At 42.4% G+C, this 27675-nt stretch overlaps 1 protein-coding gene across 11 annotated transcripts in view; it reads left to right on the forward strand.

Moving 5' to 3' along the window:
* Window positions 1-27675, forward strand: part of KIAA1217 (KIAA1217 ortholog) — a 374019-nt gene that overhangs the window by 187717 nt on the left and 158627 nt on the right. For 8 of the 11 annotated variants that reach the window (XM_075419527.1, XM_075419537.1, XM_075419536.1 and 5 more), the window contains one exon: window positions 3382-3668. In XM_075419527.1, the coding sequence (XP_075275642.1) occupies window positions 3382-3668 (287 nt within the window). Of the gene's footprint in view, window positions 1-3381; window positions 3669-7947; window positions 8084-8922; window positions 9069-27675 lie in introns of those variants that run through there. The other 3 variants (XM_075419529.1, XM_075419531.1, XM_075419530.1) reach the window with 3 other exon arrangements.

Consider the following 27675-nt stretch of genomic DNA (forward strand, 5'->3'; position numbering starts at 1 on the left):
TCCCGATAATCCTAGGGATACTGCTTCTGTGCTGCATACCTGGGCTTTCCTGTAGTTACAGCCACAGTAGTAATGGGTGATGTTAAGAAATCCTGAAATTTGTTTTCAGATCAGAGAAGCATCTCAGGTGTAAGGGTTACCCAAGCCTCTGGGTAACCGAAACCCTTCCTTGTCAATCAGCAAGTCTTGCTTGTTGTTGCTCTCTAGACTTGCTACTTTATTGAACAGAAAGACCTTCAGCTTTTAGCTTCTGAATATGAGGGAGGGAAGACAGGGAGACAAGCTTATCTCACACCTCTGTGTTTTCTGTTCGCTTCTCTTTACTCCTTTTCCAGGGAGGGTACGTACATAATTTATCCTTTTGCTACTTTTAACTTTCTTCTGGGAACCATCACATGATCCTTCACACATTTCACAGTTATCTGTGGGGATTGATTTTCTAGGCCTATTATCTTCACTTGGAAGATACAGCAAGTTTGCCCACACTGTTATTGAGCAACTCCAGGATCCAGAAAACCTCTCTCAGTTTCTCCTCCCTGTAGCACTGTGGCCCACAGAGCAGCTGCGGACTTCATGTGCCCCGGGTTACACACGGGGATTTCACCATCCCAGCTTTCAGCCTCGCTATCAAAGCTGTTTGTCCCTGTCTAGGAAGTGGCCAAGGAAGTTTTATTTAAGCAATTACTAAGGGAAGGGCCCATATTCGAACATGACAGAGAGTTTGGTTTGAAAAAGAAAGTCACGTGCTGCTGTGGGCTGTAATGTGGTGGGAGCGTGCTGAATGCCCAGGTCAGCTTGCTGGCAAGGCTAGCAATTAGTTTGCATAGTTTACATTCCTTTCTTTTCACTGGTATTTGTATAGTATTTTCCAGATATATGAAAGAAAAATAAGAGAATTTGTTGATCTTTCTAATACAGTATAAGAAAAATATGTTATTTTTGATTCCTTCTCAAGGTTTTGCCCAGTAACAAATAGTGGTAAAACGCTTCCCTCAATAAGTCTCTTTACGTTCCAAATAATTAGCTTTTTCTTAAGCTATTGAAATGACTGAAGTGCACAGTAGGGAAAGGCTTTGCGTGAGAGAGATTTAGGACCCGAAACACTGAGTCGTGAGCTCTCGGCTGTGTTTGTGAGTTCAGGTTTACCTGCCATCCTGAGGAAGTGCCTGCCACCGGTTCAGTGATTGAAACTGCTGCTGTGACCGTACTTTAAGGGTTTATACCAAATCGCTGCACTCAGTCACTCACGCTCACTCCGACTCCCTCAAGCTCCAAGGAAATCCCTTATTTATGTCTGTTGCCTTTGTTCCAGTGGCCTCAGGGATATAACCTTCGGGCTCTTGGTGCGACAAATTAAAGATGGTAAATTCCAGCCAGCCCCATCCCACATCTTTTTCCTCCCATGTAAAATCCATGGAAATGACCGTGCAGCTTTCAGAAACCATTTTGACTGAGTGTGTCTGGAGTAGCCATGCTTACCTCTTGCAAGCAAAACTCTCCATTTTGCCACTTGTCTCAAACAAGCTGAGGGTACCCGGCAGTCAGAGCTCTGCCTTTTCGGTAATCAGTGAGGCTGGATGTTTTTTAATTGACTTGGGATTGGAAATGTCAAGTGTGTTAGAATGTGTGTGTGTGTATGTACACATGAGGCTGCTGTTCTGAAGGCTGAACCGGGATTGTGCTTCTAAGAAGATCTTAGAAGGTGCTGTGGAGATCAAAGATGGCATTTTGAATCTGTGTGAGAGCAAAACTTCCCCATGAACCAAACCTGTTTCCAAAGTTGTGCCTAGAGCTGTGCTCATCGAAGCATGGTACCACCTGTAGTCTGGGCGTCTGTGTCCAGTTCTGCTTTCGGAATGGGTTTTCATAAATGCAAACAAGAAGATGTTGGTATTTTGGAGTCTGTGAGCATTATAGGGAGCTCACAGAAACATGCAAAGTCTTTGAGGGCCTTCCAGGGTCCAGTCCTGTTGTGAAACCCCAGGGAATTGGTTCCCCATGTGAGTTGGTGGGACGTCACACCGGCAGTGGCTCCACTGCTGGAGGATTTACTGTGCCACCAGGGCCTGGTGTTAGGTGGGACTTGGCAGGCAATTGACAACGCACACCAGAAAGCTGAAAAATCCTCAGCATAAAATGCCGAGGCAAGTGGTAGGCAGGGTGTCAAACTGACTGACTGAACCATAAAAAGAAGCGAGTAGGTGCCTGTTTCCAAACAGCAGCGCCGTATAAATGGCAGCGCGTGGGGGAGACGGTCGCTGGGAGGATAAAGGGCTCCAAGGAGAAAAGTGTCAGCTGGAGAGAAGTAGAGATGTGTTAAAAACACGCGGAGGAAGGAGCTTCCAGCTCCTGGGCGGTGCAGTGAAGGGTTAACGCTCACAGGGACCTCTGCGGCTGCCTGCCTAAGGCCACATCAGACTTGGTGAGGCCTTTTCAATGCTTCTGGGTTTTGCTTTTTTTCTTCCTTTGCTGACAAAGGAGTGAGGGATTTTTCAAAGATATTAGGTAACAAGGCTCCAGACTACACTTTTTTGTGCACCAGAGGGTTCGTGTTACACAGTCACCTGAAGATAAGCCAGCACTTACATACCCTCGGTGTCTGCCTATCTCTTTACAAACCTCATTATGGGCTTTGGTCTTAAAGTAGATTTTTGAAGTTGTAAAATTTATCTGAATTTTTTTCTTTTTATATCACACAAAACTTGCTTTTATTCTGTTTCTTAAGAAATGGTTTATTGAAAAAGTGATGTAGTATTTTCCAGCCCGCTGTCCTGAGACGTATAAAATCCAAGGGAGATCCATGAAATTTAAAAACAGACCACAGTCAGAAATCAGGGAAAAAAGCCTCCAAAATGCTCTTATTATTTCGTAGGTGTTTCGGAGCATGTTGAAAACACACTGAAGAAAGATTAAGGATTTCAGATCTCCTTGTCAAAGGAATTATATCAGTTGGTATCCTTAAGGATACTAGTTACGGGGCCGTTAAGTGTACTGGAGCCCATTGAAGAAACCTGTTTCTTCTCATGGGAAGCATCCTGTAGATTTTAAAGGTCAGGGAATCAGGGCCCTGTCAGATCTTCTTTTCAAGTCTCGTAGAGGTAAAGATGATATAAAATGAACATTTACTTGAATGATGCTCACTTTTGTGGGAAGCAGTCCTGCTGTTGTGTGTTAAAAGTATGTAAGTACCGTGCATAGCTTGCATAAGTGATTACTTCCAGTCCGCTTCTTACAGCGTATATATGCCTAATGATGCAGAACACTACCAGACTTTTAAATGAACCTGGCTTTTATATTGATTATTTTCTTTTTCTTATTAATGTGAACATTGAGATTAAGGTCTTATAATAGTCTGGTTTTGCTTTTTGGTTTTTTTTTCAGACCAGGCAAAAAACAGTTTGCATGTAACATCGCTAGACGATGCGGAATGTCTCCGATCTAAAGAGCTCCTTTCGACCCCGAACAGTCACACTTCTTCTAATTCAAAGTCCAGCCGCAACATCCCTCGAAGACATACAGTAGGTGGCCCTCGCAGTTCCAAAGAAATACTGGGAATGCAAACCTCGGAAATGGACAGGAAGAGAGAGGCTTTTCTTGAACATCTGAAACAGAAATATCCCCACCATGCTACAGCGATAATGGGACACCAGGAGAGACTGAGAGATCAGGTATGAAAGTCAAATTCATATCTTGCTTTTTGTTAAGTGGTTCTTATTAACTCCTACAAAATTGAAGATTACCTCATTACAAAAGGTGAGAATGTAACAAAGCATTAAATGGCGGGGTGGGGGGTGAGGGTATTGATATAGCCTAAGATTCAGTTGCTCCCTTGAAATTCAAAGACACAATAATAAAAATGAAACTATTCAATATTACCTTGGAATTGTTGATTGAAACTGACATTTTTGAAGAGCTTTTCATTTTTTTTAGAATATACATGGAGAAAAAGATGAAGGTGAGACTCTTGATTTTAGCATATGCATTTCCATCTAATTTTCACAGCTGAAGGGAAAATATGGAACAGCTGTTAACTTCTGTTACACTTTAAGTGTTGGCACCGCTGCCTGGGAGAAAAGAAAATATCCGCAGAGTGTGTCTGTATGCTTTAGCTGGCTCTGTTACCCTTTCATTTGCTTTCTTTTCTATTTTTGAGTCCTTTAATACAAACGGAACGGACTTATCCACAGATGCCTGTGTCTTCCCAGTGGTTTTGACATCCACATTGGTCTGTCAGCAGCGTACCTTAAGGTGGTTTGCTTCTCGCCTGCCTGCAGTTGCTTTTGGGCAGCGAAAAGTAAATGTAGGGTCAGAGGAGATGTGACACGCTGATGTATTTCTCAGAGCAGGTGGAGGCTGCTGTCATGCCGACCTTCTGAATTCAGGGAATGCCGTGCAAGGATCTCTTCACAGCCTAACTCTGGACTATGGTTTTGGGTGCAATGTTAGATTTTACCCTGTTCGGCTTTACACACAATCTACCTTCTATTCCATAGTCCAGTTTTTTCAATCAACTAGCAGAATTTAGAGTGCAGGCTCAAAAATCTTGTGCCCATTATTCTCAGTTCAACAAATAATTGACAGCAAACCTTTCAGAGAAGCTTTTTTTTTTCTTAGTGTTTTACAGATATTTTAGCACTAACAGCAAATTAATTGTCAGTAAGGAATAAAAACAAGTTGGAAAAATATTGTACTCTGTTATGGGAGTTCTAACTAAGTTCCCAGCCTCTTTTGAGGCCTTCCAAACCTTTGGAGATCAGACCATAGTTACAGGTTTGGATAGATTGTCATTTGGTAACTCTCCCCTACAACTTCTTTTTGGCAAGGTCTCTAGAGATCCCAGGTGCTGTCATTGCCTCAGAACACAACTGCTAGAATCCATATGTATTCAGCTCAATTGCTGCAAGACTTCAGCTCTAACAAGAATGATCTATTCCTTACTTTTAAACAGCTTCCCTCCTTTCCTTTGAAAGTCTTGATTTTTTTTTTTTCCTCCCCACTTATCTTCCATGAACTTTAGCGACTGTGTGGAATGTGCTGGGTGGTGGATAAAGATAGCATACAAATTAAATAAAGGGGGTGGGAGGGGGGTGAAATCCAGAGATTAGATCTTTTGGAGTCATGTAAATATTTAGTTCCAGTGTTGCAGACACTGCAAACCCAGTTTGAACAGCCTACAGCATTACACCCTGCACATTTTGTAATTTGAGCCCTTTCTGAAGGCAGTAAATTACAGAAGGAATGTAGTAACTGTTCCTGCTATTTGTTTAAAATGTGTCATCCTTGCTAATTTATTGAGGGTAAAATTCATGCGAATGTCTCCTGCTTCTATTTTTTGATGATTAGACATATGTATTTTATGTAAATAACTTTAAATTCAGTATTGGAGCATCAAACTATCTTTCTTGGGAATGCGAAAGACCGAAGACTTCATCCATTCAGCATAACTTGAAAAGAAAAAAAAGATAAGCTGAACAGCAGCCACATTAAAATCATGCAGAAATAAGTTATACCAGTTGATTACAAGAAATTGGCTTAGTTGAAATGTATCAACAGTCTGGCTGGTCAGATGCAGTAACAGATTATTATGGTCGTGGCATTACAGTTCAGAGGGGTTTTTTTCTTGCCAGCTATGTCTATGCGTGCACACACATGTATCTGTGTATTTTGTGTGTGTGTGTTTGTGTGTATGTATATGTATCTCTGTATAGATACACGTAGGTATGTGTATATATACACATAGCTGTATGTGTGTGTGTATACATGTGTATGTGTAATGCATGCTTACTTAGCTGCTTCATGAAGAAGACCGTAATATAATTTTGCTTTGGAGGGCGTATACGTGTGTTGAGCATACATACTTCGTTTTTCCGCCACCTTGTATATGTACGTGTCTAGGAGCGGTATAGAAGACAAACTGCGTGCACATGTAGTAGGTATGTGTATGTAACATATAGATATGTATCACATGCAAAATCTCTAAGATGTATGGGAAGACATGAAATAAAATTTCATGATTTATTTTGCAGGTTCTTTTCCTCCCTTCTTACTTCTCCAGCTGCTCCAATATCTGGAAAGTAGCAACGTTATCTGTGGTGGGAATTTCCCCACTGTGGGAGATCTATCAAGGATAGTAGCTAATGCAACACCATTTTCTAATCTCTATGTCAAGTGGCGCAGCTGGAACATAAAACATCCCAATATTTACGGTCAGGAGATAGTCCCTCGGATATCATATAATTTGTCTTCTATGTTGCTCTATAGCTTGTCAGGTCCATAACGAACAAAAATGAGCCAGAAAATCAAGATTGATAATTGTCTCTTTTTTTTGTGGATTTTCTTCGCTTGTCCATTTTAACCATCAGTATCTGAACATGGCAAACTGACCCCTGGTTTGCAAAAAATAAACATCAGGGAAAAACGTTTGGTGTCGTCACATGATACTGTATTACCTCCACCAGCAAGGTCAGCTCTGAATGTTGTCCATATCTTCCACTATGTATTAATAGTTTCCTCCAGGCTTCGTTTATTCAGATAAATCCCTCCTGGTTGTGCCTCCTGAGGACCCATTTCTACTCTTGATAACCTGCCGCAAATCAAAAGAGGTCAGGTAAAATGCCAGCGGGGATTACTGATGGTTCACTACCGCAGTGACCTGAAACCTCCCAGCTGTGCACACAGATGATCGCTCCTCCACCCCGCAGGTTTGTTGCCCTGTTTGTGATATCTTATTCTGCAAAGGAAAGCTCAGAGACAGGGGCCGTCTCTATTTGCACAAGGGCCCGGGGATACTGCTGCAAGGCAAATAACCTGCAGCTGAGCTGGTCTGTGTGGTAAATTGGGGTGTGAGTTCGCAGCAGCTGGGCGTGAGGGATGCAGGCGTGCCGTGCCTTGTGCACCCCAAAACGCCCACAGGGCAATGCAGCACCCCAGGGCTGTGGCTCTGCGCCCCGCAGCTTGCCCTCATGCTGCAGTCCATCCCCCGGTGAGATGGACGTGCAGCTGGGCACCCTCCACCTGCAAGCCTGCAAAGCTGAGGAAGAAAACATTTTTTTATAGGTAATTCAAGCTTCTGCAAGAGCTTTGGCTAACTTGCCTCTGCCAAGGCTGTCTTGTCTGCGTTAGTGAGTGCAAGGCACTAATGTAATCCCCAGGAAAGTTAGAAAGAAAGGAGAGAAGCAGTCTCGGTCTTCTGAAGTTTGAGATGGTGTGAATCATCTGCTGCTGAGCTCATGGCAGGACATGGTCGCTGCTTAGGTGGGGTTGACTCCAGTCAGCAGAGAAGCAAAGAGCAGGAACCAGCGTAAAAGCTGGGCCAACGGCTGTGAGGATGAAAAAGAGCCTGCAATTAAGAGGTTAAAATGCTAACCTGGCCATGGGGGGGGGGTAATCCCTGCTGTGAACCTGTTTTGCAAGTCACCTCGCCAAAAAAAACCTTTCTGAGGAGCAGGGAGCAAAAATGAGTACATAGAAATTTTTCAGAGCTGAAGCTTTTGAGCGTGCCTTTGGAAAGTGAGCTGGAAGGTGTTTGCCACAGGTTTCTTTTGTTGTTGTTTGGCTAGGAAATACACTGGTAGATGTGGAAGGGTCAGCAACAGCTCTAGCGTTTCAGCCAGTGCTCCGTGAAGAACAAATTTATTGGCAAACAAAATTAGATTTCCACCAGTTTAAAAAAAAGGAAACACCCTTCCAGTGCCTGTGCAAGGCTGAGTGCCTAGAAAATGGTGGTTGAGGGTTTTTTTGTTATGCGCAGTTAGGTCTGAACATGACAGGTAACTCTGGCATCTGGGCAGGTGTGGTTAAGGTTGCCATGGAGATCCATGATGTCATGCTTGATAGAGCATGTCAAGACAGCTAATCTAACATGTAGATGTTCAAAAAGTCCTATAGGTCAGAACTAAGCTTTATGCAAATAACAAAGTTACACTGCAAAAGGGTGAAAGAAAATACGGCTGAGATATGGCGTGCGTTTTACCTGGCAGCTTGAAAGGATTATTACAGGCTTCATCATAAATTAAAACTTTTGGAACTAAAGGAAGAGGATCTCAGACCGTCTCTGGCCTCACCTGTGGAATCTCGCATTTCGGTAAATAAGCCTCTGTCTCTCTCTGCCCTCGCTGTAAAAAAATGCTTTTGAAATCGTGGAGTCTGCTGCACCACATTGTTCCTCCTGGCCGCAGGGCTGAGTCAAGAAAGCAAGTTTTCTGGCATGCCATTTTCCCTTTTCTCTTTCGAAATTGAGTTCTTTATTGAATGAACTGAGAATTCTAAATTATTTGAAAGGTATTGTAATGTATTATGTTGATTATATGAATCATGCTGCAAAAATGTCCTAGGTAGTGTTTTGGAGGAGAAACTAAGAATGGAGACACTGTATTTATTTGTAGATTATTGCCAGATGTCTCTCCTTTGCTGTTAAAAAAGAACCCTAGAATTACAGCAGCATTTATTCCAGCATTTGATATCTGCAAAAATACTGAGGCTTTTTTGCTTAATGAATCATAGTATCAGTTGGCTAAACAGACTTTGAGTATATGGTTTGATATCACAGGGTAATACTGGGGCATTTCTTAATAGATTTTTTTCTTGAGTAAAAGTACATTAGTAAAGGATAAACGTATGTGGACATAAAAGTCCAGCAACAGAAATGCTATGGGGACTTTTGCGTTTTAGGTGTAAACAAAAGGGGATATTTTCAGTCCCTCTGTAGAGAGGGTAAAATCTCTGGGTTCTTAGTTGCAAGCACTTTTGTGCTTACATCGGTCCCAACAGACCAAGCAAACATCAATATGTGTGGGCTGGCCCCGCCGCGGGCACTACTGTGATAGGGGAACGGGAAGCAGGTTTGGGGCTACCAAGTTGCGTCGGTTCAAATCACCCAGCTTGTAAAGGGTTAGACCTAGGTGGGAAGGGTGGGGGCTTGCGGTAGTTTGGGTCCAAGCTTAAATATGTGAAAAGAGAACAATCTTTGGTTCTGCCGGAAGACACCTGAGAAATGTAAACTTGAGAGAAACTTCAGTTCGGTGTAAATCCTCAGTGGGAGTTAAGGAATGAGGAGGCTGCAGAATACGGTAAGCACATTATCTAATTCCAGGTGAAAAAACAGGGTGTAAAGGATTTCTGACATTCTGCATTGCTTGATCAGGCAAGGTTAAATAAACTTTTTTTGGAACATGTATTGATTATTAAAGTGAATGGATTTGGAAGGAGTACAAAGTGAAGAAATGACTAACTAATTATTTTGTCATAGCTCTTTTGCTTTTACACTCCTAGTTATATCTCGAAACTAAGCCAGTAATGGGAATATTATAGAATTAATTTCAATTTAACCTTTCTCCCAAAGTCTGAGTGCTAACTATTTAGTACTAGGATATGTACAAATGACAATGTCTCAAATGAACTAGCATATTTTGCATTCATTACACTGTTGCTGGTTGATGCCATAGAGTCAGGTAGGGAGAAATTGATGTAGCGTTAATATTGTGTGAATACTTTTCTGTTCTGTACCAGCTGAAAACGAGAGTTAAAAAATTATATTTGATTTTAAAATGTACACAGTGTCTGTGAAGAACGTGATTTTGGTCTGGATAAATGATGCTGCTGATTTTTCTAGTTGAGAAAACCCACTGTGTTGAGTTACTGCTTGGTTCACATACTGCTGTGTGTAATGTGTCATCAAAAAACGCCTTTTTTTATCTGAGAGGTCCGTGTCATACAGCGAGAACTTGCTGTTCTGTCAGCATAGGCTGCAGGTATTTGTTCAGGGAAAAAAAAATGTTTCAGAAGTTGTTTCAGGAGATTTCTGTGAGTCCCTGGCTCCTTTCCACCGAGGCCACAATTCCCCCTCCTCCCTGGATGGTCTTTGTAAGCCCAACAGAGCATGTTGCACTGTCGGGAAGGGGGGACCCTCCGCAGCATCCACACGTGTCCCCTGTCTCATGTACCATCTGGTACGACAATTTATTGCTTTCCAGTGCTTCTGTATGTTAAGGGCAACTGCTCTTATTTTACGTTGTTAAAAGCACCTAAGAAAAGGTATGAAAATGAACATATGAAACATGATTACAAGCTCGAATCTCTGTTGGAATCCAAGCACTTAGCTTTTGTTTATGGAAGGACATGAGATGACATGTCCATTTGTTTTGAGTTGAAACATGCTCTTTAGCCCCCAGATAATGCTGTGATTGCGAGATATTTATAAATAGCTCAATAGATAAATGAACAAAGAGCTAGTTCATTAGCAAAGTAAAGTGGATTTACTTTGTATTTGCTGTAAGTGAAAATGTTGAAGAGGAAGAATATTCCTAGTAGAATGTCTCTCTTTCCATTTTACTCTTTACTTTAAATAAGTAAGGCAACATATAAAGGTACATATTAAACTACTACCAGCCCTAAGGTATCTCTGGGAGTAAGTGGAGTTTGACTAGAGTGATAATACTGGCTTTGATAAACAGAGGTTTCTTCATTTATACCAATCAGTTAAAAGTAATAAAAAAAAAAGCTGTTCTTTTGGAAGAGCAAACAAAACAAAGCTGCAAAAAGGCTAATAAAGTAATTCCTTTTCTTTTTCCTTCCCTCCCCCCGTGCAAACCACATGCCAGCGCAGTTACTTTGCCCCGACACGATTAGTAACTCTTCTTCTGTGGCAACGCCTCAATATTTTAAATAGCATGTATTGTTTGTAACTCAGAAGTCCCAGGTAGTTGTTACGTGCTTACCTTTGTTCATGAGAGTTTTGTGCATGTATTTTTCTAACCTAGTTTTATGACAAAGAGAAGTGTTTCTAGAAGTCTTTGTATTCAGCTGACTGAATAAATGCCTGCAGTAATCTTGTTTTGGCACTTACGGTTAGATCCAGTAAAGAATCTAGGATTTTGTTATCCCTTAAAGCACAGTTTGGGCAGCTGCATTCAGGAGGGTTGCCCAGGGAAACCTCTCCCAGTTGTTGTAGGCACCTGAGATTCCTTAGGTTTCAGAAACTCAAGCTTTTCTGGCCAAAAATATCCTGAGGCATTTATAGGTATGTTTTTGCACGTACTCAGTCCTGGTACTTTCTGGGTTGCCTCTGTAGATGACTACCCAGAACTGCATGGACGCTGTCAGCGGGCCCCTGTTTGGTGGACGGGTTCAGTGCAGGACTAACCCCTTCTGCAGTGGTGGAGGGGGAGCCCGTGTCCTGCACGGCGGCCTGGCAATGACCACCCCTGGGGCAGAGGCACCTCCTGCCTCCTCTGAGCCGACGCCTGGTGCCCTCCTTCCTCTGGGGATGCTTGGAGGCGTTTGTGGTAGGCAAACCCTACGTTTTCCCTTTTGAAGGCACTGAGCAATGATGTGTTTCAGGGCTCGGTCTCAGTAGCCTTGTGGTTAGCCCCTCAGGTCAGCCGCCGAATGAACCTCAGCGCACGGCTGCAGAATCGAGCTCTTCTCTTCATGCTCTCCCTGGCCATAACGACCTTGCACCTCTTTCTTCTTGGCAGCAAAGTTTGAGGAGTCAGTGATGTAGAGGGCCCTGGCCCTGTGTGTTGTTTTAGCCTGGTTATCAAGGTCCTCTGCCCAGAGACTGAGATGTGGCTGTAGAACTTCTTTCAGGCTTAAGCAAACAGAAAGCTGAATCTTCACCTCTTTCTTTATGTATACTGCAGAAGTAGATTGGTTTGTGAAGGGTACTTTGCCACTGCTTCCTCTTCCAACTCTACATTCAAACCGAAGCACCTCAGGTTGCTGTGCTTCGTGCCCAGCTCATGGGTGAACAGCATGGCAGACATCCTCAGAGCACCATTGTAGATGGGACTTGTCAGTGACCCTAAAGTGTATTTGAAGCCCCTTATTCACTTACGAGAGCACAAGAAGTTTGTGACAGAAGTGAAGATGGAGCCCTGGACTACAGACATCTTTGGCCGTGCTGGTTTTGGGTAGGTGTTCTCTCTTGTCCGTAGGTCTGGAGGTGTTTTACAGAAGGTGTGAGGATTGCTGCTTTGGCTGATGAGGAGCATCACAGGCAGGCAGAGGTCTTGGGTGAAGCCAACAAATAGTGCTGGTGGTAGAGCTGAGGTTACAGCACAACAGCGCAGCTTCGCTGGTCTTTGGTCAGGGGTTCCTTGTGTAGCCTGTGATTAGTCTTAGTATTTATGAATATTTGCTGTGTCTCAAGATCATTTCCCTGCAAATGGTTGTGAATGTGCTTGGGTTGTTCTCTTCCCAGCTGAATAGTCCTGGTAGCTTCCCACTGGGAACTTTTCTGTGCTCTTTACACCTTGTCAATTGGGAGGGGAGCACGTATTTATGTCAGTCATTAGCAAGATAAATGCACCTCTGGACCATTGCTGCTGCACCTCTGGACCATTGCTAATGCATTACAGCATCTTTCAGTTGATTTTCTAACAAAGGCAAATTGCACCAAAGTTACCTAATTAACTGGCTTGGTTTGGCCATAATCCCTGGGATTTAAATCTCCTTTCTGGGCTCAAATAAGAGAAGAAGAGTAAATAAGACAAGCAAATCTCTTACAAACGTGTGTTCCAATTTCCTTTCTCTTCGAGTGAGTTGAGTACACCAGGAGAAACAGTCTTATTGTTAACATTGCAGCCAACACCTGTGACAGACAGCAGCTGCTGAAATGTGTGTTTTTAGTGTTCACCCTGTCATTGTGTCAGTTCAGTAAATTGAGAATCTGGTCACATGAAGTTTTGCGTCTTGACACATGAAGCCAACGCAGGGTCTTTTGGTTGCATGAGATTACATTTTGACGGGTCCTTTTTTGGTTTTGTGGGGCTTTTTGGTCATTAACTAGTACCTTTTGTACTGCTGCAGTTTGTGTAGTCCCTTGTGTTGTGGATTGTAGTGATTCCATTCATTCACTAGGCCATTGCTGCCTTAGCAAACACTGAGTGTTGTTGTTTAAGTTTAGGAAAGGTTTTCAGTGGCTGATTAATATAATGCCGTAGGCGCACTTCACTTAAAAAAAGAAATTAACCTAAAAATCGAAATTAGTTGTTAAAGAGAGGAACAGAGCAGCTGTTTTCTTAGGTTGTGTCTGAAATCCAGGAAGACCAATAATATATCTTTCACCATGGCTTCTCCCACGGATTCTCTCAAGAAGTGGATCTTGGATAATCGGCCATGCACATCATGTACGTTCTGATCTTTAGTAGTTACAGATTATTTTGTCCCACATCTTGAGATTTATTTTATCTTCCAAAATTATATTCTTGCTGATTGTAAGACTAGATCTTCTTGATGCCTACATGAATGTCCAGTTCTGTTTTGGATTTCTAAATTCTTGACTATGTTAATGTCCAGTGACTGTAAATTCCAGAGCTCAGCTAAGCTAAAAGAATATTTCAACCTCTGAGGGGTTTACATTTCGTGCATACACATGTAATAAACTGTCTCCATGCTCTTGCCTTGATTTCATTCAAAATAGAAAAACTAATTGTAATTCAATTTCAATCCAAGTTAAGTATTTTTTCAGTCTGGAGGGAGACTTGTATTCCAAAGAAGGAGGAAGGCAGCAAAAGGAAGAAGTAAACAGTGACAAAACAAAGATTTAAAACATTTTTTGAATTTGAAAGAAGTTGAGTCTGATTTTAATTTTTACATGATATATTAATTTCCAGACACACTTACTGCCAGATGAATAAGCAGAGCTTTTCCAATTTGCACCTATTTTGTGGAGGTGTGGGTATCTAAAGTCTGGAAACAGACCTGCTGTCAATGTCTATGTATGAGCTTTGGGCTTTCTTCCGCTGTGCTTTGAAAGCGTAATTTTAGCTGCATTTATTCATTTGTAGCCCTATTTTTAGTAACACAAGTTACCATACATCAGACTGTTGTAATTAGTAATAAATTAGTCACAGAAGGAACAAATATTTGACTTTGATTAGAATAAGTAAAAAGAAATGTCACATTTCTCATTGGCTGAATAAATAAATAATTGAATGACATGGGTTGGTTGATTTAAATAACAGTAAACATTGTTTGGAAGAAAGAAGAATTATTTAGCATAATGTAAAAAATTAAACATATAACGCAAGCACTTCCATTAAAAATGTGTACCTGAAAATCTAGGACATTTCTAAAATTTCCTATAGATCTTAAAAAACTGTTTTATTTCTTATTTTTTTTACAGAGAGAAATGATCATTTCAGTAAATTCCTGAGCTAGATTATATTTTTCCCTGAAAATCTTTAAAAAAATCCCTCCAAAACCTCACAGATGTTGTGTGCTAATTTCGCGCTGTCATTATGTGTATCATGCATTCTTTATTTTCGAAAAAGCAATTTCATATTAAAATTGCTTAATAGCTTTATATTAAAAAGAGAATATTATGTCAATATCTACTACCCAGGGATGGGAGAACCTTGGTGTTCCTCTGTTCTCAGACTGGAGTCACCGCGGTATCGCAGGTACCATGATTTGGCAGTAGCCGCTGGCAGTATTTTGGGTTTTTTTTACTGAGGATCCCTATTGTTTCAGTTAGTTTTCAGCTGCTAATCCAAGCTGCCATCTTTTTGGCTAATGCTAAGTCCAGCGCTGGGGGTACAGGCGGGATGGTGCCTTCTGCCAGCCCCTGGCCCACTCCTGTGCGGGTGAGTGGGGCCGAGAAGGGCTCCTGCGCTACGCAGCCCTGGGACTCTCGCTGCTTTACCACGGGCAATTGGTTGGTGTCTGTCGCTGGAGAATTTAAATGAAAACGTGATAGAAGCAGCATCAAAAGCTTTCTGGAAATCGGTGGAGAGCTGCTCCCTTCTGAACATCTCAAAAGGGTGGGGTGGGATGGAGCGAGGAGGTGCAGACCACAAAATGTTTTTCTTGGCCCTCATGGTGCTGGCATTGATGTCAGTAAAAACGTTCCGGCTGACCGGAGTACACTTGGCTCAAACCCCTAGCAGGCTGCCTGACCCAGGCGCTCTTCCTCTGGTATCAGATGCAAGCATTTAATTTCTGGCTCATGTGTACTTCCCTTTTATTTTATTTTTATCGAGTGTTTTCCGCCTCAGACACTGTGGGCGCGGGCAGATGTGCAGGACCCCGCTGCCACTCGGCACGCCGGGCTCGCACAGCTCGCTGCGCCCGGCAGCTGACGGGCACGGCTGCGAGCGCGGGGCTCCCAGCCACAGCTTTCTGATCCGGGCCTGAGCAACTGGGTTAATCCCACACCGAGCCTGGGACCCTACTGCAAGCGGGAGTCAGGTTTCTTCCCCAGGCCAGTGAACAGCTTTCAGTAATGCAGGACCATTGCGGGGGTCGCGTGTGATACTTGGTTGTTGCTGTAGTTGAATTCCACAAAAGATTTCACCATAACATTAAGCATTTGTATTACTTTGATCACACTTTTGTGCATATGTCTTTTTTCTTTTCGTTGCTAAATCACGACCTCCTGGTCTCGGGTAGTAATCCTGTCACAAAAGGCTAGTTCTAGCCCACGTGCAAATGTGTATTTGTTCAATCCCCACCCGTATGCAAGCATACAACCGTGAGAAACCAGTATTTTTTATATATGAGTCATTCATACACCCGGATGTGTGACAAAATTTCACATCAGATGAGGCTCTGCTGCATCTGCACACCTATAGAAAACCTGCACCGGGAGGAAGGGGGCTCGCGCTGCTCCTGGTTCCGTCGCTGCATGCTGGCTGCAGTCTGCTACCCAGGGGATGGATTTGGAGGAGGAGGTAACCACTCGTGCTCCTGTGGCACAGCCAGGAAGAAAAAGGAGCCTGTCAGCTCTTTGCTGCTCCTCTGGTGCCCCTTCCGCCAGCCAGGTACAGCTCTGATGAAGAGCCGGGGCTCTCGTCTGCGGGCTTGTGTACGACTTAATGGAAGCTACGGAGGAGATAACTTTTTTCAAAAGACGGTTCCCTGTAAGAAGGAGTGTCCTCACGTGTTCATTATTATTATCCTATTGTCTGTATGTGTTTCTAGATTGGTTTTGAAAGGCTCAGATAACTTTAGGCTACTAGAGTGGTTCTCAGATGTTTTTGAGAGGGAAACTGGCAGTCTCCAAAAGAAAAGCTTCCCTTAAACCATGTTTAAATGCAATTTGATTTCATCTCATGGTTTCAAAATTTGTCGTATGCTGTCCAAAAACCAGGATGTTTTCTTCTCGAACTACAGAGAGTGTTTTTGTGTAAGGTTGAATATATAGGAAGTCTCCCAGGACTCTGGAATAACTGCTACTTTGCGGGCCTCTGCTGAATTGAAGGGGTTAGATACTCGGACAGTGGAGTGAGCTACATTTTTCCCCATGTCTTCTCTTGCTTCTGCTGTAGTATTTTGGGTTTGAGATCTCTTTTTTCCTCATGCTGTGGCAGCAGGTATTGCTTTGTTTTAAAGAAACTGTGAACTCACAAGTTCAGTCTTGCTTCTGCATGACTTAAACCTATCTCAGAGATGTTATTTTGCCAAGAATAGTTCCACTTACAATATGTTAGACAGATTTCTTTGTGACTGTATTATATAGGCAAAGCCAGCTTGGAATTTAGGGGAAGTTTTAGTAGTTCATAAAAGGAGAACTGAGGAAATTAAAAAAAAAAAAAAGCAGTTCACAAGTACTCAAACAGGTACTTGTGAGATGCTTCTCATGTTGGGGTGGGTTTTTGTTAATGTACTTTCCTGGATTTCTCACAATACCTGTTAGCAATGTGTTGCTAGAGGGAGAAGGGATTGGGCTTTATGTGGTATATCACAGCTGTGTGGTTTTAGTTGTAGAAACTGGGGCAAATAATTCTGAATAGATACCAGTAAGATTTTGTGTTTAAGGTGATCACTGTCTGTGAAGACTGTTTCTCCTAAGGAGACATATAACTTTTCAGGTTAGATTTACTTGCTGTGTAGCATTTTAAACACACCAGAATAAAACTAATGCCGGGTAGAACCTACAGATGTATTGAGTTGCCTGGCAAAACAAGAGCAGCTTAGATAACCATTCAGTAGCTTATTGTGGTAAGATAAACATGGAATTCTAGGTATTTTCTGCAATAAAAGAATTTATGTGTTCTTTTGATCTGGGCTTTATGCTGCCGCTTGTCAGAACTCCCCGGTTACTGCCAAAATGTCTATGCATTTGTCATTGTCCTTCTCTTTTTTTTTTTTTTAAATTTTAGGGTCACACTATTAGCTTTTGAGAGCAGAATAGCTTTTCTAACTTCCTCTGAAAAAAGCAGTCAGACAAAAATTATCAAGCCTTTCAAGTGAGGTTTGTCTAGCCACTGCTGCTTTGTTTTTGGCTTATCTTCCCTGTGGTTTGAAAACTCTCTTGAATGTCTGGGTCCTGTGATCTTTCAGAGATCTTTTAAAATGTAGTCATCATTTCAAAATGTTCACTCTGCCTTCAGACAGTTTCAGTGGAGATGAAGGTGATGAGCTAGTTTTACTTACCTCAGTGTGTGGCAAGGACCTATGTTTGGAATCATGACCTTGTGTATCATTTGACTGCTCATTTAACTAAAGCAGCCAGCCTGATTTCATACTGATATCTCTGCCAGCCCACAAAATCACCTGCATTTTTTCACCCAAATTCAGCAAAGTAGCTGAGTCTGACAGTGCCTTGCTGCAATAGGCGGATATAAGTTCTCTATCTGAAATGTAAGAGGGAGGGAAAGTTGAGTAAGAGTTATGTGGGAAAGAAAAACCTCAATTAGCCATGGAAAATGTTTTACTTTTTAAATCAGAGGCTGATAGTTTAGGAGCCTTTTCTTGTTGCAGGTATGGTAGCAGCACACCTTGAGTCAGTTCTAGGTGTGTTAGGTGTTGCACTTACGAGCAGAACCATTAAAATCCTTTTGAAAAACTAATGACTGGCACCGACTGCCGGGTTACCAGTGTATTGTGATACCACGCTCAACAAAACCACGCAGTTTGGCTTTTACATGACTAGAATGCCTTGATTCACAAATAAAGAGACGATTTCCAGTTTTCTTGTTAATAACGGAGACAGGTAAGCAGTCATAACCATAGCTCTACTATTTGTTCATTTGAAATTTCAGGCACCAAGAAGCGTTGCAAAGAACAAATCTGCCCAGCCTCACAGCCTGTGTGATGTCTCTTATCTCTCCTGTCACTTTGTTCTCATCTAAGAGGAGGATCAGCCAGTTGTTTCTCATCGAAGCCCCTGCTTCAGACATACATTAGGCATGATGCTCATCCCCATGGAAGTGAAGTTGGTTGTCAGCAGTATAATAAAGGCACCATTTGTCCCCAGTGCCTTTCCTAAAAGGTCCATGTAAATACGTGACAAGGCAGACAGTGTGTAATAACCAAGCTCTTCCTATTGGAAGGTCTCAATAAATAGGGATATACAAACATCAGACTCAATTCACCGTCTCAGGTGGATGTTTGGGTTAGCTGTTATTCATTGTAGATGATTTCAAAAATGTCTGATTAAATTATTAGTACAACTGCTGTTTTTCAGCAGCATTTTTTGACGGATACCATGATTGTAATTTGCTTCTGTGAGTCTGAAGTGCGCTGATCAAAAGAAGAGTGATGCTGAGATCTGGAGACATTGTTAGAGTTCTTTCCCTCAGTCTAATCCAAAAACAGAGTTGAAACAAGTTAATAATTCATCATATTGGAAAATTTCTTAAACAAATACTATACTACGAGCTCTGTTTGACTTGAAGGAGAGCAGCTACTCTGCCTTCAGTTAAAAGAGAGGGAGATATTCCTTTTTATCAGTAGAACCATTTCTTTCCTGCCAGATTGTGCTGGTCGGAAAGGATAAGGGATAAGATCACAGGCCATGTAGCAGGGCCTTTCCCCCCTTTTTCACAATTAGCAGTCTGAGAGTCAAGAGACAAAACCTGTATTTGTTTCTCTGGTGCATTGCTGTGCTACTTCACATGAAAGCAGTGCAGTCTTAATCTAAGCAGTTTCAGTCAGTTTGAATTAATCCAGCCATTAAGAACAAGCTCATTGTTTAAAGATTTGCAGATACTGTTACACAGGTCAAGAAACTTCTCAGAGTGTTGTTCAGCTGCAGGATTAGATAAACAAAATGAAAGCAAAGCATGATGCAGCTGTTTTGCTTTTTCTTTCTTTTGCCAGGGTATTTGCCTTCCCTCCTGCGTTACAGGCTGACACAAATCATTTGTAGAGTACAGTGACCTATACAGAAAGACTAGTAGTAGCAGGTGCTTAGGGATCACTGTCTTGATAGCTTGAGAGAGATCATCGTCATAGCATCCAGGAAATCACGTAAAGGATGAAATATAAAAAAGATACAGATTCCTCCCAGCCTCAGCCCCTTGTAGAGGAGTCGGAGGTGTATTAGGCTCCAGCATGGCTGGACCATTGGAATAGGTCATCTGGCGTGATTTTAGTCCTGGGACATAGCCGGTCAGTGATACCAGCATAGTTTCTACTCTTTCTGGAAAACTGAAACCAAGAATGTGATATACCTGCAGACACAGGCAGGGAAAGGCCGTCATCTGGAGGTTTCCCTGCATAGGTTTTAAGGAGAATGATCAAGGTGCCCTGAGACTTGCTGCCCCTTGGGACTAGCAGGAGGAGAAGTAGGTGACATTTAACATTTGAAGAAATCCACAGATTGCTCCGAAGGTCAGTAATAAAGTGCTCGTGTCCTGGTTTTCCAACTGGAGTTTAACAAAAATCTGAGTTTGGTTGCTCAACCTTATTTTGTATTTTTTGTAAATTTGAGGTGAAATGAGTTCATGTGAGGTAAATATAGCTAGAAGTTAAAATTTTCCATGTAGAGGAACATTAAAAGTGGTCACCTCTTGAAACAGTTGTTGGCAATATGTTAAAAGGCAACTTTTATATAAACATAGCTTTTGACTGGGATCTGGATTTTGGTAAAGAAATTCACTCTGCTTAGACTGCCAAACAGTTGCATTGCAATCTTTTGCCATAGGAGTTTGACGTGTTGTCCTGTTAGGTACACAGTATCTTGTTACAAAATCGGAGTCTATCCCAACCTCAGAGAGCACATTTTAGTAAGAGATTATCTTTTGTTTCCTGAATACTTTAAAATATACAAAAAAGGTTGGCAAGCCATTCTTTAAAGATGTGAAGAGAGACAAGTGTTAGAATGGTGTTTTTTCAAAGAAAATTACAAATAAAACAGGTGAGGAAAGATTTTAGTCAGATGTGTAAACATACCCTTTGGGCCGAGATAAAGCCAGAGGTAATGAACTGTCAGACCCAAGTAACCGTCTTAGGAAAAGTGCGCGCGGTTTTGTGCGCAGACAGGTGTACGCCCCGCACGCAGTTCCTGTGCGGCCAAATCTGCTGGTGGTAGCATAGGGCATGCAGCTGCCCGCAGAGTCACTTTTTGGTGGTAAAGAGTAGAACCTATTAATTTATGAGCATGGTGTAAATACATGATGAATCTATGAGAAGTGTTCAGTATATTGCAATACTGCATGGGTCAAACTTTTCACACGTAAGAGCTTGAAAGAAGATACTGAGTTGGTATTGAGAGAACTAGCAGTGGCATTACAAACCTAAAAGACGAAATGACTTTGTAAACTTTTGCCTTAGCTTTTGAAAACTTTGATGGAGAATGAACTAACTGCATTTGAGCAAGTGTGTGATCATGTGTGTCACAGCAAAGCCTGAGTTGGAAAGGGCCCCTGGACAGCATCTGAACTGCTGTAGAAAGCAGAGACTTAGATTAGGTTATCCTCACCCTGTCAGGTAGAGTCTTGAGTATTCCCAGTGAAGGAGATTCCACCATTTCTCTGTGCAATGTATAGCAAGTTTTTATTGTCACGGTGGAGTTTTTTTTTTCTTATAGCCAGATGGAATTTCCAGGAACAGGGTGAGCTGCAGCCTGGAAAACGGTAAGTCTGGATGGGATGTAAGGATCTTTTGAACTGCAGGTTCAGAAGAGTTCCTAGTGTGATGCTATCGTAGAAGGAGAAGAAGTTCTTTTCCAGGAAGAGAGTGATTAGGACTCAAGCATAGCCTTACCTCTGGATGCGCACTGTGACCAGAATGTGTGCTGTAGTTTCAGACTCAGTATTGTGGAAGGGGTGTTGAAGCATGGGAGTGTTGGGGAAGAAAGGCGCCCCAAAGGGTTTGAGATCTGATGAAACTGTTTCATTCTGAGAACCATGATTCTTTTTTTATCCATTGACTCTATCAAAATAGAGCACCTCCTTGATTAAGAAATGCAAGTTTCTTGAAGCAGGAGAAAACATACTGGTTTTACACTGGCTCTTTAGAACAGCAGTGAAAATCATAACACAAACTAGAGGTTATGGCTGGGGAGCTGGGAAGATTCAAATCAGGAGTAATGCACAACGTTTTTCACAGTAGAAATGATTCATTATTCTGACAAATTATCAAGGGAAGCAAGAGGTTCTTCATCTCTCTAAATCTTCGAACTATGACAGGTTGCTTTTCTAGCTGATAGGCATTAGTCAAACAGCAGTTACAGATGAATAGGGCTAACTGGCAGAGATTTATTGGCTCCTCCTTGGCCTTGGTTATGCAACTGAGGCTGTTCGCTGTTCATGCAATTTTAATGTCTCGCGGACCGTTCATAAGGAGCTGAGTTTGACCCAGCTGCTTTTGAATATAGCACTTTAACAAGAATGAGCTATTTCAGAAATAAAAAATTGCTCTAGTGTTTAGAAATTTAGGTTACTTGAAAATTAAAGATGCAAAGAAGAACTGTAAGTGAAATATTACAAGAAGAAGAATTGTAAGTGAAATATTACAAGAAAAAGAATCAGAGTGAATAGAATTAGGGTAAAGTTAGGGCAAATATAATTTACCATTTATAATTAGAGTAATAATGTATATTTTCTTGGTATCCCAGTCATGGTACCAATATATAACTGTCATAAACAAGCACAAGAAAGGCCTCAGTGATTACTGCCTCAAAAATTTCCCAGACTTAAGATGCTGTTAATTCACAGCAATTTTCTGCTTTGACCAAAAATTTTAATTTCCCCTCAACTATTCCTTGGGAAAATTCTTGCTTACACCAATAAGAGTTTTGGCACCGTTAGAGGTCTGGGGATTGGTCCACCCTGAAATTGTTACTTTGTAAGGTACCACTAAAGTCCCCCATTTCTTCATGTGCTGTCGCTTGCAAGTTACAGTGAATTTTTCTGAACATGGACAAAATTACAATACACTTTACAGCAATCAAGAAATAACCCACAACCAAATTATTTTGGGGCATGGTGGGATAAGGAAGAGACAAAAAAGCCCCTTCACTGGAGCAGTGTTCAGCAATGCATAGAAGTGTACCTGAAAATGGGACATTGCACCACGTTGACAGTTATTCTGCTGGCACAACAGAAGGAGAAATGGGAGTCTGCCTGGAGGAAGTAGGTGACAGAAATCAGAATGAGTTTTCCAAGGGGAATGAGAACGAAGCGATGTAGTCTGAGAATGAGGAACTTCTGTTAGGACTCAGGCCAGGAACAAGAAAAGGACAATTGCTACGTTTGCCAAAGTAAAACGGGAAATCTCTAAGCAGAAAAATAATTCCTGATATGCTGTTGTAATCATAGCAGTATGTAAAAAAAGGAAGGGAAGCAATGTATTGCATATGTGGTGTTGTACACTGGAGGCATAGCATGGATCCTGCTGAAAGGCTTACACAATTTTAGAAGGGGTTAAGTGAATTCCTGCTGCGCTGCAGAGCTGGTGGCAGCAGAAGAGCGCTGTGGACCCAGTGACTGAGGCGAGTGCTGCACAAAGTTGCCGATGCTGAGGAGCCCAATGTCCATAGCTGGGAAGGGTGCCCTGGGTGATGTACAGAACGTCTGTGTGTCTGTGCCTGGGGAAATTTGATTTGATTGGGTGTAGTAGGTGTGGGGATCTTGCTTGACTGGATGGTTAGGGTTTGGACTAATGGTTCTGGAGACCATCTGAACTATGTTTACTTGAAAACACATTTACATGTGAAAATGTGGTTTTCTTGTAAAACTTTCTTTATTGAAACCATCAGCATAAATTAATTTGTGATTTGTAGTTTCCAATCATGAAGGATACATTGGTATTGTCAGTTGTAAAGTTGTTATCCAGCTCTACTTTCTTTATGTAAGGCCTATCTTTCCTTCTTTCTTCTTAGACCTGAATTAGGTTTTGAGCAAAACTGAATTTGTACTAAGAGTTGATAATAGTCTAAGTTTAAAAAAACAAACAAACAAACAAAAAGTTGTCTCTGACCAGTTTATACTTTGTCTAGTCTAGACAGGCTGTATTCATAAATACCCCGTTACTGCGTTAAACACTAGCAAGCTTGACAGTAACAGGCATAAGCACTGAATTTTCCCTGTGCCCCAGTGGTGGACTTCCCAAGTTTGTATGGGTACCTCCACGGGGGTTTGCAATCTCACTGTCAGCTACATTGGCTCTGCAAAATAAGCAGAGATGTTCATCTCCAGACTCTTTTGCAGGTCTTTAAATATCTTACAGCAGCCTTCTAGTACCTGAAGGGGCCTACAGGAAGGATGGAGAGGGACTTTTCACAAGGGTATGTAGGATAGGACAAGGGGGAATGGCTGTAAACTAAAAGAGGGCAGATTTAAATTAGATATTAGGAAGAAATTCTTCACCATGAGGGTGGTGAAACACTGGCACAGGTTGCCCAGAGAAGCTGTGGCTGCCCCCTCCCTGGAAGTGTTCAAGGCCAGGTTGGATGGAGCTCTGAGCAACGTGGTCTAGTGGAAGGTGTCCCTGCTCATGGCAGGGGGGTTGGAACCAGATGATCTTTAAGTTCCCTTTCAACCCTTACCATTCTATGATTCTATTTTCAAAAAATAAATGCTGTTACTGAGAGTTTAGGAACACATTTTCCTGTTTTTTTCCCCTGACATTTCAGCCTGGATGAATCAATTAGTTTAAGAATAAAAATTAATCTCAACTTTGTCCCAGCCTCAGAATGTATCTTTTTTAACTTTAGTTTGCTTTAAAAATTTTATTTATTTATTTAAAGGTCTCTGTTTTAATTGCCAGTCCTGATTTTGGAAGCATAGTTTCTGAAGTGCTTTGAGGGATTTTTGTCCTCAGCTGAAAGCAGCAATACTGGAATGCTTTGAAAATGCATCTTTTCATGAGGACTACCTGCTTGAATATATAGACTGTGCAAGTTTGTATCAGTTTCAGATGAAAAAGCAGCCACGTTTAAAAAGATGAGTTAAGAACTAAGTCTATCAACCTGGGGGTTTGTTCACTGACATCGGAAATACTTTGTTAAACTAAGGCTCTTCAGCTCTGCTACCAAAACATCATTCCTCAGCCCCCACACCCCCAAAAAGAAGCACCTTTGAATGGAAATCTTCTGAAGAATAAGGTTATTGCCTGTTTTCCAGATAATTGTGATCTAAAACATTTCTGCTTACTGAAAGTATGTCAAATTCCCTGTAACGGTTCATTTCAACCAGTAGTTCCTGCCTTTGGAAAGGAATGAATGTTTTGTTATATAAAAGAGGAGACTAATACACATTTCAGTTTTTATAAGAAGTGTTTTAATTCTACATCTGACATGAAATAAAAAATTTAAAGGAAAACAAAGCATCCAGAAAAACTGATAATGAGTTAAGTATATGTGTTGTCTACCTTGACTTCAGCAAGGCTTTCGACACAGTCTCCCGTGATATCCTCCTAGGGAAGCTGAGGAAGTGTGGGCTGGATGAGTGGTCGGTGAAGTGGATTGAGAACTGGCTGAATGGCAGAACTCAGAGGGTTGTCATCAGCGGCGCTGAGTCTAGTTGGAGGCTGGTAACAAGTGGTGTCCCCCAGGGGTCAGTACTGGGCCCAGTCTTGTTTAACTTCTTCATCAACGACCTGGATGAAGAGTTACAATGTACCCTCAGCAAGTTTGCTGATGACACCAAACTGGGAGGTGTGGTAGATACACCAGAAGGCTGTGCTGCCATTCAGCGTGACCTGGATAGGCTGGAAAGCTGGGCAGAGAGGAACCTGATGAGGTTCAACAAGGGCAAGTGCAGGGTCCTGCACCTGGGGAGGAACAACCTCATGCACCAGTACAGGCTTGGGGTGGACCTGCTGGAGAGCAGCTCTGCGGAGAGGGACCTGGGTTTCCTAGTGGACAACAGGTTAACCATGAGCCAGCAGTGTGCCCTGGCTGCCAAGAAAGCCAATGGGATCCTGGGGTGCATCAAGAAGAGTGTGGCCAGCAGGTCGAGGGAGGTTCTCCTTCCCCTCTACACTGCCCTAGTGAGGCCTCATCTGGAGTCCTGTGTCCAGTTCTGGGCTCCCCACTTCAAGAAAGATGAGGAGCTACTGGAGAGAGTCCAGCGGAGGGCTAGGAGGATGGTGAGGGGACTGGAGCATCTCCCCTACCAGGAGAGGTTGAGGGAACTGGGCTTGTTCAGCCTGAAGAAGAGAAGGCTGAGAGGGGACCTTATAAATGCTTACAAATATCTGAAGGGTGGATGTCAGGAAGATGGGGCCAAGCTCTTTTCAGTGGTGCCCAGTGACAGGACAAGGGGCAATGGGCACAAACTGAGGCACAGGAAGTTCCGTCTGAACATGAGGAAGAACTTCTTCCCTCTGAGGGTGACGGAGCACTGGAACAGGCTGCCCAGGGAGGTTGTGGAGTCTCCTTCTCTGGAGATATTCAAGACCCGCCTGGACAAGGTCCTCTGCAGCCTGCTGTAGGTGACCCTGCTTCGGCAGGGGGGTTGGACTAGATGACCCACAGAGGTCCCTTCCAACCCCTACTATTCTGTGATTCTGTGATATATAGTTACTCTTCATTAGAGCTCTTGATGGGGCTGAATTATTTGGCACAGGCTTTTTGAGCTTTGCTAACAGCTGCAGCACACCCGTAGAGTGTGGGTGATGGAGTCAACCAGTTAATTACTCAAAAAAACAAACCCTAACACCAAAATGCCATCTTGCCATGTGTTACGGAGTTCTGGGTCTCTCTCTGTGTACTCTTCCTGACGTGGGGCTTTGTTCTTTATGAAGTCTGCAGGCTGTGTGGAGAGCTTTGCAGCTGATGAGAAATGTGCTTCTGATGTTATGTACCTGAGCCATCACCAGTTCCACCTGCAAAGTGACGCGTCCTGTTCTCAAGCTGTGGATTGCTAGTGCGGTATAAATATTGTCAATAACACTGAGCTTATGGAAGACCTTTAAAATTATGTGTTAACCAGCATGAGTTGGAGGGACTGAGGTTGTAAAGCTCCTTGAAAAGCATGCTGGAGCATGACATTGTTTTTTAGCTCCATCCCCTTGACTCTGTTGTTGCTATAGACCCAGCACAATCTCACCAACCATCCTCTCCACAAATACCCACCCTGTGCTTTGTTCCACCACTTGGTGAAGCCTCAGTTTCATTCTCTCTGGAGGCTTCCGTCCATTTCTCCATGGAGTGAAGGGAGCAATGTTGAGTGTGGTGCACCCTTTCTTTCTGGGACCTCTGCCCAGCTTGCATGGCTCTGTCCTGCTGTGGAACACTGAAGTGAGGCCAGTGTTTGAATGCATGCTAACAAGTTTCTCTCTGAAGTGCGAGCACATTGTATATGTGAATTAACACTATCTCATTTCTGTACAGAAATTGTACTTTTGAGCTGTTTCCTTCATAAAAGTTCAAAGGGTTGCTGCCTCTCCTCGCTGTGGTGAGGCTGGAGAGCATGGGGCAGGGAGGGATGGCTGTGAGAGCACGGATGAGCCCGGCGAAGTGATGGCAGCAGCCAACAGACCCGCGCCATCAGCCGAGTGCGGCTGGGCAGCAGCGACCTTGGGCGTCCCTCGGCCGTCCCGGGCCGGCAGCCAGGGTCAGTGGTGTCACCGCGTGACCTTTCCCAGGGGAAAGCTTTCTCCCATGGCATGTTTGTGGAAGTCTCTTGTATTCAGGCTTGGAGAGGAGGGGAATTTTGCTCTCTGTTTGTGCTAAGGGAGCATATTTGTGGTTCCTGTCAGTGAAGCGTTTTGCACAGCATAATACTATTTGTGTAAGATGAGGACATTGGAGTTCATGGCACTTTTAAAGTTCATGTAATTCTTTTAAATACTAAAAATGTTACTTGAAGGAATGTCTGTGTGCTGTTGTGTTGCAAGAGTAAGACAATAGCACATTTTACTTGAGACCTTACAAATATGTTCCTCTTTCTAATAAGATTGAAATAACTTACCAGCCGCTTGCCTGGAAAGTTGGCAAGGTGCTGAAGAACAGCTATAGAGTTTTACTATTGAAGTTAACTTATATGATCGTGTATGTACCTAGGTGGAGAGATGTTTATTAACTGTGCAGAAGGAAATGTCAGCTGTGGGAAACAAATCTTAGAATGTGTTTACGTTTAATTGTTTTCTTCACTGAAAGTTGAGGAAACTCATAGTCCTGAATTAAAATGAACATCAAAATGTCACTCAGTATCTTAAAAAAAGCACCAAGACATATCCCACCACACCTACAGCTGGTAGAGAATTTTACAGAGATCTGTATTATAATATATAGTGTTTGTTTATAATGAAAGCAGCCATAGTTCTAGAAAAACAAAAATGCATATTAAAATTTATTTTCTGCCTTGGTTTGCAGTCCATGTATAACAGGTAGGGCTTTAAGTCGTATGACTCTCAGAGAATTTGACATTGTCACACAAGGACTTTAATAGCATTTTTATATTCCTTGTAAGTGGTGGCCACCTTTATATTCAGTTTTAAATATGTAGGAACAGTAGCATCCATTACAGATACTATTTTAAGCTTTGTGAAGTGAGCTAG

Source organism: Opisthocomus hoazin, chromosome 4 (genome assembly GCF_030867145.1).
Source record: "Opisthocomus hoazin isolate bOpiHoa1 chromosome 4, bOpiHoa1.hap1, whole genome shotgun sequence".
NCBI lineage: Eukaryota > Metazoa > Chordata > Aves > Opisthocomiformes > Opisthocomidae > Opisthocomus > Opisthocomus hoazin.